Raw genomic sequence first — 15,488 nt, forward strand, 5'->3', positions numbered from 1 at the left:
TGGAGCTCCAGGCACCAACTTTCCAATGTGCTGGGGGGTGCTCACTGATTAACCCCTGGCTCTGCCACCATTCCATCTCCCCTCTGAGCCTGCCGTGCCCTCACTCCTCCTCCGCCCCTTTCTTCCCCATCCCGAGCCTCCTGTATGCCACGAAACAGCACGGGAGGTGCAGAGAGGGAGGGGTAAGCGCTGATCGGCTGCCGGTGGGCAGGAGGCACTGGGAGCGGGGTGGCAGGGGAGGGAAAGCTGATGGGGGTCTGCTGACGTATTACTGTGGCTCTTTAGCAATGTACAATGGTAAATTCTGGCTCCTTCTCAGGCTCAGGTTGGCCACCCCTGCTCTACTGTATGAACTAAAAGCCAGATGGCAGACTCCTTAATCTCTTTTTCTAAGTGGTCTCAGTGCCACTAGATGGGACACAGCACCACATCCAGGAGGTGTGTGGGTTACATAAACAGGACCTCAGTTTGTATGTATATGGTATATCTTATTACTTGGGATGAGTTTCTGTTGATATGTTTTATTTGCATTTTGATTTTCAAAACAAAATCAGAAATGGGAAGAAAAACAGTAGCCAATGGAGTTTGTAAATAGTGATGTACCATCACACAGGAGTATAACCTTTTATAACCCTGATCTATGGTATATGACTGGGGCTATGAAATAAAAAAAAAATTAGCCTTGCAACAGCACAGTGGGTGTCACTCTCTTATTACTCCCAAGACCAAAGCCAGCAGTATCAAAGAAGTGTTGACCTGAGTGCTCTCAGCACTCCACTTATATTTAATTGAATATATCAGCACTACTCAGAGTGTATGGGAGTGAGGTCAAGGAAGGGCAAATGGCATAGTTAAAGGGAAAAAAACACCTCTATTTTTAGTAGTGGATTGCTATAAGGGAGCGGTAGGACTTTCTAGCATCCCTTGTGCATAGATTAGCCATTCCCATGGTACCGTGTATAAAAATACAATGCCATGCTCATTTCAAGTTCCAGAAACCTAGGAGGGAAAAAAATTAAGATAGACTGACTCAAAAATAGACTAAAACTGGAATTTACGACTTCCCATACCAGCTCAGACTATTTGTCCATCAAGTTAAGCATCCCACTTCCAGCAAAAAGAAAAGGAGTACTTGTGGCACCTTAGAGACTAACAAATTTATTTGAGCATAAGCTTTCGTGAGCTACAGCTCACTTCATCGGATGATGGCATCCGATGAAGTGAGCTGTAGCTCACGAAAGCTTATGCTCAAATAAATTTGTTAGTCTCTAAGGTGCCACAAGTACTCTTTTTCTTTTTGCGAATACAGACTAACATGGCTGCTACTCTGAAACCACTTCCAGCAGTTATTAAAGCAATGCTTCGGGGATGTGAAACTCCCTTGTAGTTGTACAGTGCTATGGAATCCTTTCTGAGTGCTGCAGGCAATCATTCTATGCCTCAAAAGGTGATGTTAGGTGGTCTGATTGCACCAGAAGCATGTGTGTGTGTGTGTGTGTAGCTCTCACTGCGTTGTAGGGAACAAGAAAGGGGAATCATGCACGATAGTCCTTTTCAAACCAGAATGTGAGGGCTACTCGATTTGTTTGCAGGATGGACTTATACTTTCCCTTATTTTTAACCTATTCACATACAGCAGTGGGTTACCATGCAGGACCCTGTCTGAAACAAATACATTATAGTGAAGGCTGCACATTTTAAGCCCAGCATGGTCACTATTCAGGAGAGATCATAGGCACGGTTTGACACTTGTGTCTCCAGTTGTACCTGTGGCAGACTGGCTGGGCTTGTGTCTGCCAGTGCCACGCACTGGGACAGCACAGTGCCCCCCACCCTGTCCCTGTGACAAAGCATGGCAAATGGCATCAGGAGCCAATGCCTTGGAGGCGTAATGCTGTGGGGTGAGATCACCCCAAGCAGGACAAAGGCCTGACGCCACTTTGGGCCCCTTGGGTGCTGTCATAATGATGCATGCCACAGGCAGACCACCCTGTGGCGTCATGGGGACACGCCCACATTCTGATGGCACCATGGCAGCCAGGTTTATGCCACACCAGAAGGCAACCTCTTCCCCTCACTGCGGTGCGCCCACGTTGGCAGGACACCGGGGCGCCCAAGCACCACCCGTTCTCCTCAGGCCCGACCAACGGTCACGTGGTGCAATGGCGTGTGGGAGGCAGAGCGAGAACCCAAGACGGGGAAAGAGCATGCGCAGTGCTGTCATTGCCTCGAGAACCGGCCACCACCCCCCACATCGCAACGACAGTTGGCGGGGGTAGCGAGAAGACAGGGGTCGAAGGCGGAAAACAGTACCTATGAGAGGGGTGGCCTAAGCGATGCGAGCCAGTATTAATTACAGTGTGGTGTGGACAGTCTGGCACCCCGGGCTTCCGCTTCGTTCCGGAGGGTGCGGTGTGACGGTGAACCTAAGCCAATCGGAGGTTCAGAGACTGCCGGCCTCCGCCTGTCAGGAGTGGCGTCTCTCTGGCGGGGCAGTTGAGGAGCCAATTGGAGATGGAGATATTGCCCGCTCCTGTCAAACATTCGCACCCGGAAGGGAGCGATATAGAGGCGCATAGTTTGAGTAACCAGCCAATCGAAGGAACGGACAGACAGGAGCGTACATATAGAGCCAATCAGAAGCAAAGAATCTGTCGGTTTCAGCCAATCAGAGGAGTCGGCTCTGTCCTAGGAATTGTGGAGCCGATGGGAGAAGCAGAAACGTGCCCAGAGCTGCCAATAGGGCGGAGCCGCTCTGTTTGAGGCGGCTGATTGTGGCGCTGGCCTCCCAGAGGCAGAGGGCGCAAGTACAAGGTGGCCGGGTTTCGTCAGCGCAGCTGCTGAGGCTGGAGTGGAGACGGCGCTGTTGTTGTCGTACCGAGAGTTCGCCGTTGCCTCCGCTTTCCTCCTCAGCTGCGCCGACGCCGGACCTAGCGAGCAGGTACGTGTGGGGCTCACCGAACGGGGGAGCTGGCGGCTAGATCCTCCCAGAGCAGGCTGTCCATGGCCCCTCACCACCCCCGGTAGGGCTGGGGGTGCTCTCGGCCCACTTCCCCTTCTTCTCCCCCCTGAGGGAAGCTGGCGTTGCCCCTTCCCCGCAGCGTCGGGGTTGGATTTATTGCCGCCGGTAGCGGGGTTACCCTGGTGCCTCCCTCCTCCTCAGCTCGTGTTAATCTTGTGCTGGGCTTGGTGAAGATCCTCGTTTGTGGTTCTGCGGGGGGGGCTCCCGATGGAGGTGTGGGGAGAGAACACACGACAGGCAATGCTAAGTGCCCGTTGCGAAGTACGGGCCGGGACCCTTTGGGTGTGATTCCCCCTGTGGTGTGAACGGTGCGTGTGTGTGGAACCTCTTTTAACCGCTGACAATCCCTGCTGCGGCTGGAGGGCCCCGGTGAGAGTGGGGAGGGAGGTGCTGGGGGCCCCCCCAGCCTATCAACTCTTACAGCCTGATTGTGACTTGACAGAACTTCAAGAGCCCCTGGCGCTGTCCACTCAGTCTGGTCATTTTTAAACAATGATTTATAGCAAGGTCAGGTGTTACACCAGCTCCCGAGTACGTCTGCTATTTTTTGTGGTTTTACAATTGCGTTTTCCTATGGCTTTTAAAATGGCAGTTTTCTGTTCCTGTTGCTGTGTGATGCGTGAGAGAAGAAAAAATAATTGGCAAAGGAGGGAAGGTGACTATAAGAAACTCATTATTCAGAGACTTATTGTAGACAAAGTGGTGTCAGATGCATCAAGTAGTATTAAAACAGTATTTTAAGTGATCTTCAGGTACACCGTATAGTGGGGTGGGCAAACTTTTTGGCCCGAAGGCCACATCGGGGTTGCAAAACTATATGGGGGGGCCAGGTAGGGAAGGCTGTGCCTCCCCAAACAAACTGGCCCCTACCCCCTATCCGCCCCCTCCCACTTCCTGCCCCTTGACTGCCCCCTTCGGAACTCTTGACCCATCCAATCCTCCGTGCTCCTTGTCCCCTCACTGCCCCCTCCCGGACCCCTGCCCCTCACTGCCCCCCTGGGACCTCGCCCCCTTTCCAACCCCCCCTGACTGCCCTGACTCCTGTCCAAACCCCGGCCCCTGACAGGACCGTCAGGACTCCCATGCCTGTTGCCCACCCCCGAACCTCTGCCCCCATCCAACCACACCCTGTCTCCTGACTGCCCTGACCCGTATCCACATCCCCCCCAACTGCTCCTGGGACCCGACCCCCTCTCTAAACCCCCCTGCTAACTGTCCCCTGGGACTCCCTTGCCAATCAAACCGCTCCCTGACATTCCCCCCCGAACCTCTGCCCTATCCAACTGCCCCCTGTTGTCTGTCCCCTTATTGCCCCCCCAGGATCTCCTACCCCTTATCCAATCCCCACTCCCCTTCCCCATACCATGCCGCTCAGAGCGGCAGGACTGGCTTATTGGAAAGCCTGGGAGGTGGGTGGGCGCAAGCCACTCTGCCTGCGCGGCGTAGCTGCTGGCCGAGAGCTCAAGGGCCGTGCAAGATGGTCTTGGGGCCGGATGTGGCCATTGGGCCATAGTTTGCCCACCTCTGCCCTAAAGAGTAGTAAGCAACACGTCACTAGTGGTACACAATCACAGTGTGGTGTGAAAAGAAAAGGAGTACTTGTGGCACCTTAGAGACTAACAAATTTATTAGTTTATTAATGCTCTAATAAATTTGTTGGTCTCAAAGGTGCCACGATGCTCTAATAAATTTGTTAGTCTCTAAGGTGCCACAAGTACTCCTTTTCTTTTTGCGAATACAGACTAACACGGCTGCTACTCTGAAACCTGTCAGTGTGGTGTGAGTTACCTTTTCCTTTTGTATATGATGTTCTTTCCTATATGTTAGGAATGAATTTGTTTGTTTACAATTGATATGAATTAATTTCTACAAGTTAAGAAAAACGCCTTAATATATGCAAAGTGCTATCATGTTCACAAATTGAACAATCAGGAGAAATATAGAAAAATACTTAATCCTTCAGTTATAGTGAAAGTTACTTGGAAAGTAGTTGGCAAAAAAAATAAAATACAGAAATGATTTTCAAGTTGATGGTGTCTCTCTGTAAAGACACGTTGGTTGTAGGCATCAGATTTAATTAACTGGTTATCTTGGTGAAACTTCTATCAATATGTTTTTCTTTATTAATACTTTTTCTGTCTAAATAAAGAAAGACGCTTAAAATATTAGTTAAAAACAAACCTCAACCTCCTCTCCTCTAAAACAGCCTGAACTTCTTGGGAGTGAAAAGTAACTTTGCAGTGCTTATATCTTCTGTTTTGCGTTTTCAAGGGGGTTTTAAAAATGATGGGGGAAGTGTGATAGTATAAAAGAAAACAAAACGTTTAGTGTCTTGTCGTAAGTGGGAAGAATCTAAACATGCTGTAACAAAATGCTGCTGATAAATAACTTTTAAAACGAGGGTATTATTCATTGGTTGAGCTTAAGCTTTTCTATTTTGCTTATTATATTTAGATGTTTCGTCATAAAAACAGTTTAATTTAGTTTCAGTTTAACTACGAACTATTGCAAATAAAGTAGGGGAGCTGGGATATTGCAGTTAAGAGGAATTAAACAACTCGTCATGGCATAGGACAGCTCACTAATGGTTTCTTACTACTAACCATAAGTAATTATCTTAAACTAAATCACTGTTTAAAACTAGTAAATACAGATAATGCCAAGTGAATTTTTTTTTTCTCTGCATGGAGTGCAGCTTTGATGGGACTGGGAACAGTGGACACAGTGTTCCAGTGCTGTCCCTGCTTCCCTCTTCACCTCCCATTTGCCGTCGGTGCTTGTGGTGGGGGTTGGTTCTTTCCTCCCTTCCTTGTGCTGCAAGACGTGGGCAGGGTATCGTGTACTTAATTTGGGCAGTGGGCCTGGCCTGCCCGTCACTGATGCTGCTGTTGGTGATGGAGGCTGGTAACGAGGCCAGGTGATTGGCTTCTACCTACTGCAACTGGATGTGGAGAGAGGTTGGTACTTTCTGCTGCCTAGGTGAGTAGGCATTTTGGGCTCCCAATTTCAAACCCACTCTGAATTGAATTGCTTGATCTCTTTTTGATTCTGGGGGCAAGGCTGATGGCCAGTTCTGGGATCTAGAAGGGGCTTTTTCCGATATTGCAAAACTGGCAAACTGCCAGCTGGAGATCTAGTTTGGGGAGTTTAAATTACAATTGCTACAACTTTGGCAGGTTCCAATGCAAATGATGGGTTAGAAAGTGCCCACCTGAGGTCCCTTTAATGCAGTGGTTCTAGACACAGCAATGCATTGTGTGTGAGAGGATCTGCCTCCATATCTTTTTTTCAGCTTGTGGCACCATTCATCTTATCACTCCTACTTCTGGCATAGTATAGAAGAGGGTAGTGGGTTGGGGCTCAGGCTTTAAATCAGGGTTCCATGGCTAGCCTGAGGACATAGAGGGGGCATGGCCTTCATACCCACTTTCAGGTTTATGACATCCAGGGCCATTGGTGCCAGTGGAGAATGGCACTAGAACAATCCTGCTCGGCAGTTTACAGTTTTCCCTGAAATCTAGAAAAGCACATACTATTCATAATGAAAAGTGTGTGTGCTGAGTTTCAGCTTTCTAATGTCAGCTGTTTTCACTGTGCCTGGAGGAGAGAGATCGATCATAACTGTTTTCACAAAGGGGGAAGGGTAATGTGTAACTGATGTGACTGATTGGAATTTTGTCAAAAATAAAAGACCCCCTCCCCCCCAAAAAAAAACAAACAAAGAAACCCCACAGTTCTTGGGACAGACACCAAATATGGAAAGTGTTCAACCTAGAAGATATGTTTAAAAATTATAATCACACTTTACTTGCTTATAATAGACCATTTTTTTAACCTTGGCAGAAGCAGGCACTAGAGTGCTAATAATCTGAGTGGAAACTGTGGTTTTTTAACAATCTCGTTATTCTTCATCATTGAAACTGAACTACAGGGCAGTCAATTTGAAAATAACATCTACAAAATTTTTTCCTAAAATCCACTCCAAAATGAAGAGTTTTTAAGTAATGGTCTTATCTTACCAGGTCAAGATGTGAATTATTTTAGTAAATAAATTCTTTGTTAGGTATTGCATATGTTAAGCATAAGGCATGCCATATTTATATGAAGTTTTTTTTACAGTTCTTTGCTCACTTATGTCAAGAGACATATATCCCACAATGCTCTGCAAAGCTAAACACAGCTTTTGGCATTAGTGAATATAAAGCCTGTCAAAGGCAAGATACATTTGTTCTGTGTCCTAGTACAGGTACCTTCACAGTTTAAAATATAGTATCCAAAACAGAGATAAAGAGACATACAGAACAGCAAATTAAGGAACTGGTACAAACTATTGGGTAGGATCTTTGGTGACATATAAAATGCCTTATAATTTGTAAGCTATTGTGTTATAAATATAAGTGGTTGGGGGAATATTTCAAAGCACACGCACTGTGGAACAGCACTGCAAGAAATGGCTTCCCAGAAGGATTGGTATCTTACTAACTCTTTTTCCTTTCTGTATTATACTGCTATGTTTGATTAATTGATCTCTTAAGCATTCTTAATAACAAACCATACGTGTAGACAACTGGCTACACTTTTGGACAATATTTTGCAGCATTCTGTTGGGACCTTTGGTAACGTTACCCTTTTCAAACAATCAAAAATTGAAAGAAAGTTAATAAAAATGATAGTCTTATTCTTAGCAACTGTCTTCTATTAGTTGAGGTTTTCATTTGCTTAACTTAAAATGACTTTTTTAATGCTACAGTCTGAGGTTCCATACATAGGTCTTTCAAGAATTAACATATCACAAACTGTAACTGGTCAGACCTGCTGAATTGTGGCTATTACCCCTAAATACAGTTTTTTTGCAACTCTAGTGTCTAACATTTCCATTTGATAACTAATATTTCTGGCTAACAACAGTTCTCTTGCTTCAAAGAGTCTTTGTGCTGACCTAATTTGTGACCTTGGGCAAGTCACTTCATCTCTGTATCAAAGTTTCAGTTTCCCCATTTTGCGAAGGGAGATAATGATACTTCCTTTCCTTTGCAGAGTGCTTCAGGATCTCTGGATGAGAAGTGCTATATAGAAAATGTGTGGTGCTGGTTATTGGTTTTGAGTTTTAGCAGTATAAATGCTGGATCAATTCAAAGTAGATTACTTTGATCAACTATTTTCACTGACATCCGTAATATGAATATCAGAGGTGGCTGCATATTTTGTGAAAATGCAGTTCTGTACATTTCATGTGAATGAAGTGTACCTTATTTTCATGATTTTTTCTTTCCTAGAGCTCATTACAGTTTTTTGTTGTTATTGAGTCCAAATCTCTTGTACCTAAAGAAAAATTTCTGGCCAATTCTGGATGTTAGATCGAGCCTTTAAAATGTTCATTGAGTTCATTGAGTCCATCAGATATTGCAGAAAATAGAAGAGGCTCCTGTCTTGTCCAATGGTGGAGGGAAAAGAACTGTCTAAGTCTTTTACATCAGGGTGAATCTAATGGACTATTGAGGGTAAAAAAAAATTTGGAGACAGCTTGGAGTATTTAGTAAAAAAAGAAAAATCTGATAGTACAGCTCAGGAAGGAGAGATGGATGCTGAAGACCTCACTTACTACACTGCCTTCCATTGATGACTTTCTTGGGCACAGGTTGGCCCATTGTGTTTAAGGGTTGCTGGTAGAATGCCCTTCGGATGGAGGAATTCCTTAAGTTATTCATCAGTGGCATAAGATTACTTCAGTGCACTGCCTTTTTCTGTGAAATAGGATGAATTCTTGTCCTTCATGGTGAAGATGACCATCTGTTCAAAACAGTTTTGCTAGTCGAGATTTAGTGGCTGAGGGCTAACTTTTTTTGGTCACCTTCACAGCAATAGTTCAGGAATTTTATTGCATAGTCAGGTTCTGAGTGGATCTTGAAGTAGTGGTGCTCCAACCTGCTGCCTTTGTTTCATCTATTCTTCTTCATTGGACTGTGACCTTTGGGGAATAGTATGGAATATGAATGCAATGGTTTTTAACAATATGTGGTAATAAGGTCTTGCCAAACTAACTGTTTACTGGCTCTATGGAAGAGCAACACTGTCCATCACAGCTTTTTGGAAATCCACTCTCTGGAGACAGCTTTGTGATATAGTCCTTAGATAGGGAGATGAAAAAGTTCCAATCTTTGTCAGAAATGGTGTGTGGACTAGCAAAAGTTGTGGGTACCTCTGTCCTCCTCTAGGCCAGTTGCATCAGTGAACATCCGACTGTGCAAGTTGGACTTAAGGTAACTTGGCTGAATCTCATAGTAATAGTGGATATGAGATTTTGAGCCAGTCTTGAAGGTGTCATCTAAGCAAGTATTTAAGTCACCTGGTACAATTAACTTTGGGGATTTAATTACTTATTACAGTAACTCCTCGCTTAACATTGTAGTTGCGTTCCTGAAAAATGCTACTTTGTTTTGCTTAATGTTAAGCAAATCCAATTTCCCCATAAGAATTGATGGGTTAACACATTGTTAATGTAGCCTCACACTCTACAAAGCAGCACAAATGGAGGGAGGGGAGACAGCATGGCAGAGAGAGACAGAGAGACACGCAGTATGTGTGTGAGAGAGAGAGAGACGTGCATTGCCCTTTTAAGTATGCTGGCCCCCTTTAAGTACACGGACTTTTTAAGTAGATCAGCAAGTTGAGACAGCTGCTGCTGCCAGCAAGCTCCCTCATCCTGAGCCCTGTGGTGTCCCCTCTGCTCCACCCGCTCTGTGGAGATGGGTGCAGGAGTGGGCGGGGGAGGGAAGGGAACACCCTGACATTAGCATCCTCCTTCTCTCTCTCTCTCTCTCGCACTCGCAGAGAAAGTAGAAGGCTCCTTGGAGCAGCTCCAAGGCAGAGGGCAGGAGCAGCACATGGCAGCAGGAGGGACAGCTGAACTGCCCAGCAGTTAATAGCTTGCTGGGTGGCTGCCGCACAGGGAACTTACGGGAGCTGATAGTGGGGCTGCCAGTCCACCTTGGTTCCAAGCCCTCACCAGCTAGCTCCAACAGGCTGCTCTTTCTGCAAGCAGTTGACAAAGCAGGTGGCTGCCAAACGTTATAAGGGAGCATTGTGCAACTTTAAATGAGCATGTTCTCTAATTGATCAGCAACATAACATTAACCAGGACGACTTTAAGTGAGGAGTTACTGTACTTATTTATATTATGGTAGGCAGGTAGGGGCTTCAGGTGACTGTCTAAACATGTCAAAGGAAGCATTCCTTACCTCAAAGACCTCACAATCTAGGCTTTTGACAAGATATAGCAGGCAGGTGAAACGGGCAAACAGGATTAGGGAGGAAATGAAGTAACAGTTTTACACACTAGGCAGTAGTCTCAATTCACCTCCTGCCTATTATTGCCAACTCCAGTGACCTTTTTTTTTTTTTTTCATGGATCACACAGGTTTGGCTGGGGTTGGAGCAGTGTTATGGTAGTGCAAAGAGCTCAAGCCCTCACAAATTTCAACCATGCCTGGTAGGGAAACCCCTTTTGACTGGCTGCTTTCCCCAGTGTCGCGCTTCCTGGGGAAGAGCAGCCAATTTGCAAGCAGACAGATAACTACTTTCTATCTCCCCTCAGGAGCAGATACCATTCTTATAGAAAGAAGGAGGGTGCACAAGGAGTCCAGCAGTTCAGGGTGGCTCTGCTCCTTCTACCCCTCTTGTGAGCAAGTGAATGGTTCATCAGCTGCTTCCCCATTACCTGAAAGGGGGTTCCAAAGAGGATGGATCTAGACTGTTCTCAGCGGTAACAGAAGACAGAACAAGGAGTAATGGTCTCAAGTTGCAGTGTGGGAGATTTAGGTTGAATGTTAGGAAAATCTTTTTCACTAGGAGGGTGGTGACGCACTGGAATGCGTTACCTAGGGAGGTGGTGGAATCTCCTTCCTTAGAGGTTTTTAAGGTCAGGCTTGACAGAGCCCTGGCTGGGATGATTTAGTTGGGGATTGGCCCTACTTTGAGCAGGGGGTTGAACTAGACGACCTGCTGAGGTCCCTTTCAACCCTGATATTTTACACCTCTTTTTGAGGTGAGGCGGAGTGGGGCAAGAGATAGAGAATTAATGGGGTAGTGGGTAGATGGAAGGGGGATGGGCAGATGTGGGGGTGAGAGCTTCTGTAGCAGGTACCAAAATCATGTTAATAAATTTGGGAGTAGTTGCAACACTAATTCTCTCTCATACTGGGGGTGGATGGGTAAAGTCAAGGATCAAAAGGTAGACAAAAACCTCAACATATTCTCTGGCCTAAAAAACTTGGAGTTTTTTAAAAGCAATCTCATTTTTTAGGGTTCAAATAATTGATTTTTTACCTTTGGGCTGACAACACTGCTAATATCTGTGTTCAACAGTGGCTCTGATGTACAACGGCTCTGGCAGTTGTCTGTTTGGGAGAAGAAAAGCGATCTGGATAATGCTAGGATTTCCATATCAGATTTGTTGTGTGGTGTATGTGCTAGAGAACTCAACGAGTTTATCCGAGGTCAAATACCAATACTATTGCCACTCCACCTTCTTTGTTCTCTCTGTAAGATTATGATGTATTGAGGAGCCTGATGGCATGAACTATACCAGGATAAAACTGGTCCTATCATTTTCCAAGGTTTTGATGATGCACGCAGACTTGTTCTGTGGTGTACATACAAGGTGTGGGGTGGGCAAGATCAATATGTAAATAATGTTGGAATTGTAACCTGCCAATATCATATTACTTGTCGTGAGCCTGAGTTTTGGGAAGTTTCCTTTCTTTCTGTGGGAAGATGGCGGCAGGTATGTCCAGCCTGGCTTTGGTGTTTCTTTTTATATCTTCTCACACTTACTGTGACTGGAATTCAGAAGTTTAATCCATGGAGTGGTGAAGATGGGAAGCAGAGATGCTCACATGCCCAGATAGAAGGATTTTCATGCTGCCTTTTGGCATGTGTGCTTGGAATTGCTTACCATTATGCCATGTGCTTCTACTATACAATACTTTACAAAGTTTATTTTGTATCTGTCTTGCCTATATCTCAAAACACTATAGAATTAAGTAATAAAGTCGTAGGAAAGAAATTTAAATATAAAACAGTGGAGAAAATGTTAAAGTATGTTGTCCTTCCTATCCTGGAAAAGGATCATTGAAGGTTGCCTTTGTACCCAAATGAATGAATAAACTTCGAGTACTTTGTATCAGTGGCATATTCTTAAGCTTAGCTATAATTGACTTTCTGTTTTATCTGTTTGGTATCAAGGGTCACAATAAGGAATTCTGTATATGCAGTGGAACAGAGAACTTGAGGGGTCTTTTCACTAACTTTCTGTGTGACTTTGGGGATGTTTCAACTCTGTGCCATATTTTAGGCATGGTTAAAATGAGAATAATTCTTATACCTTACAGAGATGATACAGCTTTTTAAGATCCTTGGATGAAAGGTATTAGAAAAATGCAAGGTATTAACAGTAAATGATTTAGGATTACTTCTAGATTTTAATTTAAAAAGTTGCTCATCTGGAAAATCTACCTTTAGGCTGAAGTAGCTTATGGCCTGGAATTTTCTCAGCCTAGGGGTGTGTGTGTGTGTGTGTGTGTGTGTGTTTAAAGTTTGAACAAATTATCTTCACCTGTGCCATAGGTTGGGTTTATAGGTTGAGCATGGTAAAGGTCAAAAGTGCATAAATACCAGATGACTGACTGACTTTTGTTTAGGACTGTTGCCCTTTTTGAGAACTACTTCAGAGAACAAAAAGAAAAGGAGTACTTGTGGCACCTTAGAGACTAACAAATTTATTAGAGCATAAGCTTTCGTGAGCTACAGCTCACTTCATCGGATGCATCCGATGAAGTGAGCTGTAGCTCACGAAAGCTTATGCTCTAATAAATTTGTTAGTCTCTAAGGTGCCACAAGTACTCCTTTTCTTTTTGCGAATACAGACTAACACGGCTGCTACTCTGAAACCAGAGAACAAAATGTTACTCATGGTTGCTTCCTCTTCTTTATGAGCAGTTAAGAACATTTGTGTAGGATAAAAATCCATTTCCACAGACCTCCATTCTCTGTAGAATAGCTCCTCAACTGTCAGTGTGGACAGTTAGAGCTTTTTGGATGAAGTTTTGAATTGGCTCTAAATTTTCATTTGAACTGATTAATATAGATCCATGCTAGTCTAAGTCTATTGGCCCAGCCTGGGAAGCTTGCTCCCATGGGCTCCAAATGCTGTGTAGACATACCCTTAGGCTCCTAAGTAACTCAAAAGCTTTTGAAAATTTTCTAGTTTTCCTTAAATGTTACAGTACAAATATCCAAATACTGTTGTCGGGTGCTGTATAAATTATAGGGGAAAAATGCATCCAAGCATTGAAGGGGAGTGAGACCAAGTGATAAGGACATGAGAGAGGCCACGCAGGATCAGACTAGTGGTCTATCTAGCTTAGTATCTTGTCTTCCAACAGTGGCCAATGCCAGATGCTTCAAAGGGATTGAACAGAACAGGCAATTATGGCGTGATCCATCCCATGTTGTCCAGTCCCAGCAACTGATCTATGGACGCACGTAACATTTTCCATTGGCATGTTAGACAACTTTTCAAATAGCTGCCTGCACACACAATTTATAAACATATCATGATTAAATTCCCAAAATCTATTAATCATAAAATGACTTTTGGGGAGAAATATATCCTTTTACAACTATGCTGAGTGAAATAACTTTTTAAACTATGCATTACAGATATCTAAAGTATTTCACTTTCACCCAACCAGTACAGATTACTTCCTTTCCACATGAACATTTGTTGGACAATGTCTTAACTTACCAGAATCCTCCTTTCTTTTTGGTTGTCTGAACATGATTTTTCCTGAGGGCTATTCTTCCTTTATTAGGAAAATTAATGAAATAAAATGGGAACTTGATAGAAATGTAGAATCTGTTAATTTATTACATATAGTTTTTAAACTTCAATTTTTTTTAAACAAAATAAATTCAGCTTTGTTTAAAAGATTAAAATAAAATCCCTTCCTTTTTCCTCCAGAAGGAAGCACAGTTTAACTGTAAACTTGCTCAATGCTGAAAGTTACCATACAAGTTTTATTCTAGGGGCAATCTTACTCAACAATAGTTTGAAGAAATATGTCTTGCTGTTAATTCCATCATTTCAGAATCGGTATTGCTCTTGCATTGGAGTTAGAGGGCAGATAGAATTGCATTAGCTATTTGGTCACACTTAGGGCATCCTTGTATTGAAACTCTCTTGTACTGTATTACTTTTGTCTCTTTTTATATAAGGAGTGACTTGCATTATTTGTGTATTTTTAAGATTGTCAGGAACACCAAGAGCATTGAATGTAGACACTCCTTTATTGTAATGGCAGGGGGAGGAGGAGAAATAACTTGATGATCTGAACAAATGATTGATTAAACTTTTAATAGCTATAGAACCATTAAACAAGATAAGATCAGGGAGTTAAACTGAATGAATGATACTTTAGCTAGGGATATAAATGGTCAGCATTAGTCTTACCTTTAACCCACCCTAACCTTTAGCCCCCAGCCCTGGACCGGCCTGGCCGGAGCTACCCCAGCCCCTCTCCCTTTAATTGGTTAAATGATATAATTTTAATAGTTTAAACAGTTCACTTTTTAAATGAGATATACATCCCTAATTTCAGCAACACCTCTTGTTTCTGCCAAGGCTTAATCAGATTAATTTGTATTAAAGCTGTGATACAAAAGACAAGTGTCTACACTTGAGCTCTTTCTGGGTTTGTCAAAGCAAACCCAAACATAGTGATGGATTTTTAATTCATGTATGCTGATCACAAAACTGAGAGGCTTACTAATTAGACTCACCTTGCTTTTAGTTCTGTCAGCAGTTAGGAGATGAAGATACAAAAACATCTCTCTAGATTTTTGTTCTCATACGGTATCCTTCATATTAAAGAGCATTCCAGCATATTTTTCAGTAATAAATGAAACAGTATTACGAGTTTATTTCGCCTGCAGGAAATACAACAGCAATTATTGGTGCAAAATATTTTGTGAGCATCTGCTGGTATTTTAGCAGTAGTGCAGTGAATTTGTTTTTTGAGAATAAGGTTGGGCACTTGACTGGTACAAAAATCTCCCATAAATGTAAACAAACTTGTTTGTCTTAGCAATTGGCTGAACAAGAAATAGGACTGAGTAGACTTGTAGGCTCTGAAGTTTTACATTGTTTTGTTTTTGAGTGCAGTTATGTGTGTAAAAAAAACAAACAAAAAAACCCTACAGTTGTAAGTTGCACTTTCATGATAGAGATTGTACTACAGTACTTGTATGAGATAAATTGAAAAATACTGTTTCTTTTCTTCATCATTTTACAGTGCAAATATTTGTAATAAAAATAAAGTGAGCACTGTACACTTTGTATTCTGTGTTGTAATTGAAATTGATGTATCTGAAAATGTAGAAAAACATCCAAAAATATTAAATTTCAATT

General features: G+C 43.4%; 2 protein-coding genes across 12 annotated transcripts in view; one reads left to right on the forward strand and one right to left on the reverse strand.

Moving 5' to 3' along the window:
* Positions 1-2,331, reverse strand: part of LOC119862015 (alpha-N-acetylgalactosaminidase-like) — a 30,892-nt gene extending 28,561 nt beyond the window's left edge. Inside the window, exon 1 of one of the 5 annotated variants that reach the window (XM_043493149.1) lies at positions 2,314-2,331. Coding sequence is in view for 4 of the 5 variants with exons in the window: in XM_043493151.1 (XP_043349086.1) it covers positions 1,987-2,032 (46 nt within the window). In the remaining variant the exon portion in view is untranslated. Of the gene's footprint in view, positions 1-1,986; positions 2,059-2,313 lie in introns of those variants that run through there. The other 4 variants (XM_043493151.1, XM_043493152.1, XM_043493150.1 and 1 more) reach the window with 4 other exon arrangements.
* Positions 2,219-15,488, forward strand: part of ZC3H7A (zinc finger CCCH-type containing 7A) — a 46,016-nt gene continuing 32,746 nt past the window's right edge. For 2 of the 7 annotated variants that reach the window (XR_006274503.1, XM_038417834.2), the window contains exon 1: positions 2,219-2,941. The gene's annotated coding sequence lies outside the window, so the exon portion shown is untranslated. The remainder of the gene's footprint in view (positions 2,942-15,488) is intronic. The other 5 variants (XM_038417837.1, XM_038417840.1, XM_038417838.2 and 2 more) reach the window with 5 other exon arrangements.

The sequence above is a fragment of the Dermochelys coriacea genome, chromosome 10 (genome assembly GCF_009764565.3).
Source record: "Dermochelys coriacea isolate rDerCor1 chromosome 10, rDerCor1.pri.v4, whole genome shotgun sequence".
NCBI lineage: Eukaryota > Metazoa > Chordata > Testudines > Dermochelyidae > Dermochelys > Dermochelys coriacea.